We start from the raw sequence: 5,537 nt of genomic DNA, 5'->3' as shown, positions 1-5,537 counted from the left end.
TGAGAAATGTCGTTGGACTTCCTCGTCCAATCACTCCTCCTGCTTAATTGTGATTCCTCCAAAGTAAAGCTCCTGCAATCCTCTCCTCACCCTGTCCTCTCTGTTGCCTGTGGAGGGAGCAGTGGCTCTGCAGGCCCTCCCGGTCTGCTGCCCTCCTCACTCTAGTCTTCTGTCTTTGAGTCTTGCCCTGATTCCTGCTAGGTTTGACTGGCCACTGCTGCGGGCCCCTCTCACCCTTCGAATCCTGAAGGGCCAGAGCAGGAGGGGCTGCTGCCTTCCTGCTTTCCCCGTGTGTGTAGCATAGTCTTCAGCAGTTCCCGGGAGGTGCTGTGTGTTTTGTTCGGTCTGGTTTAGCTGTTTGCTCGCCTGGAGTTGGTGTCCTGATCTACCCGCTGTGCTCTGGTGCTGACCTCTCCAGCGTGCCTGTCCACGGGACTGCAAGCTCCCGGCGGCAGGGAACACGTATCTGCGTGCGTGAGTGTGTGTACTACCTGCGAGTGCTGTACCAGTAACCACGTGTCACGGCTTGTAACCCCGTGGCAGGCTAACTGCTTTAGCGGTGCTGGGATATGCAAGGTATGGCCCATGGCTCCAAAGGTGGGACGCGGGAAGGCCATGCGTGCAGAGCGCTTCAGGGACTAGTAAGTAACGCACGGTTCTCCGTGGTGTCGTGGCACAGATGCGTTTCCTTGCAGTAGGAAGTCGTGTGTCTGTGATGACTGCCATGCCATTAAAGCATGTTTCTCTGTCGAGCGTGAGGGAGGGGGGAAGAGACCTTTCCCCCGAGAGATGTGCCGTAAGCTGCGTGCTCTTCCCTACCCGTGCAGATTCTTAGCGTGCTGGCAGGGGGCCTTGAGAGGAGACGTTGGACTGGCGCTTGCATACTGTCCGTCCCTGCTGCATGCGTGAATGCAACGTATAACGTGAGTACTGTGCCCGCCGTGGAAGCAAGCTGTTAACAACTCTTTTCTCTTTGCCTTTAGCCCTGATGAAGAGTCTTCGCAGAAGTTCATTCCCTTTGTTGGGGTGAGTGTTATCGTAGCTATGCTGTCTCAAGCCGGTTAGAATATGTCCACAAGGGTTAAGCCTGGTCTCTGGAGTAGAGCAGGAGCACTGAATGCTCTAAGGTTGATGCACAAGCATCAGATGGTTGGATGCAACTGCCTGGTATGTTAGCAAACCTCTAGGATCCCTCGCGGAACTACAGGGTGTGTTCTTGTTTCTGGGCAGCGCTGTGCTGCTTGCCTGCCAGCACTAAAGCCGGCACCGCAGCTTTGCTGTTGCCTCGTTCGTTCACCACTGAGAAGAAGGTGTGCTGCTGAAGGCTGCTCATCCACAGCCTGTCTTTGCTGCACGCCAAAGCACGCCACTAGCTGGCAGAGAGCTGCGGCTGGGCCACGTGCAGAGGGAGGTGGTGTGCTCCTGCAAACCTGATCTCAGGGTTGCTGTGCCCGGCATTGCCCTGGGTGATTGACGTGGCCAAATTTGCTGTTCCAGTGTCAGTCCTCTGAGTGCTTGCCATGAACCGTCTCCAGTCGTCTTAATATCCCATCCACTCCTAGGAATTAGAGAGTATGTCTCACCAGGGAGATCATTTCTACTGCTGTCAAGTTTGAGTTTGGGGCAGTAAATATTTAATGCATTTCATTATGTGAATATGGATAGTATTTCCTGGCTGATCCTCCTGTCCTTTGCTTTAAATGTCCCCAGCTCAGGTGGCCAAGTGCAGAGTATCTAGGCAGGGGAGTGTTCATGCTTCTGCCAGTTTGTTTTAACCTTTTCCAGCTTCCCTCCTCTTACTTGATCATGCTCTTCAGTTTATTAAGTTTTAGGTATAAAGTCACTGATCTGTGGCCAAAAGCATATTCCCTGGCTGCTTTTCAGCTACTGGATGTCCTCTTCAGTTTTTGCTGCTCTCCTGTAGCTTCTCCTTCCTGCTTGCTGGCTGTCTGGTTCTGCCTTACTCGTGTTAAGCTGCCTTGTGTGCATTCCCGTCTGTATCCCTGCCAGTGTGTCAGAACTAAGCTGGAAGCCCAAGGCATTTCAAGAGCTTAGTCTCTCTTGCCCTCAGGCTGACCCCGCTTTCACTCTGGGGACTCTGAGGAGTGAGAGTCTCTCTCTGCAGTGCTCCTGAGATGACAGTCTCCTCTTGTTTGAAAGAAAAAGGTCTTCTGCAAAAGCAGAGAGGTTCACCTCCCCGATCTGTTCCCTGCTGGTGAGCTTTGCTGTGGTCTTGTCCCTCTCATGAACTGGAATTGCTGGTGAAGAACTGTTATTATGAAACAGCTGCTTCACCTTTCCCAATAACATGAAAACTCCAGAAGGGCTTGGAAGCTCCCGGGCTCGTCTCGCTGTAGGCTCTGCAAAGCTTTACTTTGGGGCTTATTTGCTTTGTGCAAGCAAATGGGGCTTAGTGTTTGTCCAGTTGCTCCAAGACGATTGTTGTCCTGACGTTAGCAATGCGTTTCCAGTCTGGATTTGATTGAAAGTGGGAAGAGCGAACAGCTCTGTGTGTGTAACACTGCCAACCCCTGAGAAAACTTGTCCTGAAAGCACAGACTGACTTTCTGTGTTGGCTGGTGGTGAGGGTCAAATCAATGCTGCTTATCCTTGCTCCTGAAGTGTGCCTGACACGGTAATTCCCCATGAGACACATCTGAAGAGGCTCTGAAAGGCCCATTGCAGGCGTCTCACAAAGGCTGAGGCTGGATTTGAACACTGAAGCTCTTTCCCGCAGCTGCAGCCTGCTTGGAGCTGTTGGCCAAGACAGAGGGAGCCAGCAACGTTTGAATTTGCGACTCCTGGCATTGGCTGGACTCTTTTAGGGTGCAAAAACTGATATCCTGCAGCTAGGTTGTGGTCTTGGACTCCGAAGTGAGCAGGGCAGTGCTGCTCAGCCAGGCTCTGAAGGGGTGGGAGCAGAGCAGCACAAGGGGCCAGTTGGGTGTGAGAGCTGGGGTTGGGTGGTGATGCTGTGTGGCCGAGAGCCGGTCACCAGGCGAGTTAACGGGATGCGCCTCCTTCCTGAAGGGAAGGGAGTCTGGCTGCTGCAGGCGTTGCTGCGGCTGCAGCAGGCTCAAGCACCTCCCTGAGTGGAAGGAAGGGAAAAGTGTTTGACCTTGTCTTCCTCCCGTGTGTCTGAACACCATCATCGTCAGTCAGCCAGCAAGGGGGAGAAGGCCAGAAGAAATCTCCCCTCTGGCTGTAGGCAGTTTTCTGTGCTGCTTGTTCTTCCCCAACTCCTCTGCCTCCCTGCTCTTGTTGGTAGTGAGTCAGGCTGTGGAACATCCTCTTGGTGTTTAACGCATACAGCGCAAATGGCTGCAGGGCGCCAGAGCCTCTGTTGCTGCCCTTCGGGTGGAGACAGCTCAGACTGAGCTGCAGCTGCCTTATCCCAAGTCAGTGTCCGCTCAGGGAGCCTCTGCACGTACCGCTGAGATGGCAATGGCTTTTCCAAGACCGGAGCTAACACAGAATCCACCAGGAAGCCTGACAGCCCTCCGAGGTCTAGCACTCCACTCTAAACTATGCAAAGTTTTTTGCTTCTGATGATAACGTCATTTTTCTTGATCCCATAGCACAGAACTGTGCTCCAGATCACGTCAGAACTTAACAATCTTCTCTTTTCAACTAAATAGAGTGCATGACATCATTTTTCACTGCAAAGCAGGTTTAACTGACCTGAAACCCACTTGCAGCTCTTTCCCATATGTCAAAATTTAGGGTAGTCCTTAGCCCTGGATACAGGTTTCTTAAGGACCTTAAGAAGGGTCTCTCCTCTGCAGTTGGTCCCTGTGCAACATAGCAGGTGATCACTGTAGAGGGTCCCTGCTTTTGTGTCACAAAGGGTCATCGTAGCTTTCTAGGCGTAGTGTGTTCTTGGGAGCTTGTGTCTGTACCGTGCTCTGTTCCACAAGCTATTGCAAGTGGCATTTCTCATCAACCCATCTGTACTAGCTGGTGGTTGGCTGTATCGGAATACCCTTACTTCAGTGTGACTGGGATCAATCTGACCTGCCCCTGTGGTGGTTTATCCACGTCTATAGCCAGAGTCTTTGCTAGGAGCTTTATCTTCTTTGCCAGACACTGTGCTAGTTTGCAGACTAGAAAACTCTGATCAGAAACTGTTCTTTGTTGCTTTTGTGGGTTCCTAACAAACCCCAACTATGCTGCACCCTGGAAGTGGCTGCACTTGTGTGGTGGCATCAGTGTGTCTGTAATTGTGAAAGGGGTACTTACGTTCCTCTCTCCTCCCTGCCCTGTTCCCTCCCTGTCCAGGTGTCACAGGCAGGCACGGTCATTGCTGTAGCTTGGGGCTGCCCATGGGCTGTTTGGGGGTGTGCGGGTTTGTAACAGCTCCACAGGGTCTGTGCCGCCTTTTGTATAGGCCGGGGAAGGGTTGGGAGCTGGTGCTGCTGGGCTGGACGCTGCTGGGACCTGCCTGGCTTTCAGAAGACTCCACTTGTTAGCCTGCTTCAACACTGCTCTGACTGCAGGAACAGTGCCAAGGAGGCTGTAGGGATGAGCTGGGCTTGGGGGCTCCCAAAGTCCAGGGGACTCCTGAGTCATAGACCTCTTCTGTTCCGCCCCCTCTAGGTGGTGAAGGTTGGAATAGTGGAACAATCTTCTGCAACATCAGGTAACCAGCATCTTGTGTGTGCTTTCTGTGTGGGACAGGTGCTGGGAGCATAACTTCACAGGCTGAACAAGCTTGTCTGTCGCTGATGTCTGGGGGTTTTGTAAGCTGGAACTGGATTTTATTAGCTCCTGGTTCCACTGGCTTGACTCCCAGGGGCTGTCCACAGGAAGAGAGGCCTCTCTCTTGAAACATGTGCCTGACGCTGGGAACTCCAGGACAGGCAACCAGTTTGCCAGTCTGACAACAAATTTGGACCCGTTTTTTTTAATGGGGACCACAAAGCTGGTTTGTACAATGCCACTTGCTTACACACGTGGACGCGGGGTAGCGCTGTTTTATCCATGTGAACGTGTTTTCTCCTCCTTCATACGCACCGCTAGTAATATTTTCCCCGTCTGTTGGGATTTTTTCTTATATTGCTTCACTGTTAAACCCAGGTAACCGTGGCCTGGGTCACACATCAGTTTGTGTGTGCAGGCAGCCCTGCTGTGGGTCACTCCTTGCTGCCGTGGTGCTCCCACCATCCTGTAGGGCCACACAAAGGAATGACGGCTTGGCTCTGGAGGGTGGAAGCAGAGGGAGTGGTGGGATCCCTGTCAACAGCCCGGAGCTATTGGGCTGTTGATTCTCCAAGAGTCTTGGAGAGATGCTGCCCTGCAGTGGTTGCAGTGGGCGATTCCCCAGCAGGGATCAATGGATTGGGCTCTTACTGTGCAGGAGGCTCAAAATCAGCTGGAAGCAAACCCCAGGAGAGCAGATACCAGGTGGGGAGCCCAGAGGAGTGTGAATGTCTGTGCCTGCCTCGCACCCAAACACAAAGTCCCATGGTCTCGGTGTGGTGGCAGTCGGAACTGATGAGCTAGCTGATTTCTGGATTGAGTCTGGAAAAATCTGGTTC

General features: G+C 52.7%; 1 protein-coding gene across 1 annotated transcript in view; it reads left to right on the top strand.

Annotated features, from left to right (window-relative positions):
- PACS2 (phosphofurin acidic cluster sorting protein 2) overlaps window positions 1–5,537 on the top strand; it is a gene marked incomplete at its 5' end in the record, with an annotated part of 45,175 nt that overhangs the window by 33,303 nt on the left and 6,335 nt on the right. Inside the window, 2 exons of the mRNA XM_010141270.1 lie at window positions 984–1,026; window positions 4,597–4,639. Coding sequence (XP_010139572.1) covers window positions 984–1,026; window positions 4,597–4,639 — 86 coding nt within the window. The remainder of the gene's footprint in view (window positions 1–983; window positions 1,027–4,596; window positions 4,640–5,537) is intronic.

The sequence above is a fragment of the Buceros rhinoceros genome, unplaced genomic scaffold, assembly GCF_000710305.1.
Source record: "Buceros rhinoceros silvestris isolate BGI_N320 unplaced genomic scaffold, ASM71030v1 scaffold11790, whole genome shotgun sequence".
NCBI lineage: Eukaryota > Metazoa > Chordata > Aves > Bucerotiformes > Bucerotidae > Buceros > Buceros rhinoceros.
This window is presented reverse-complemented; position numbering and strand designations above follow the sequence as displayed.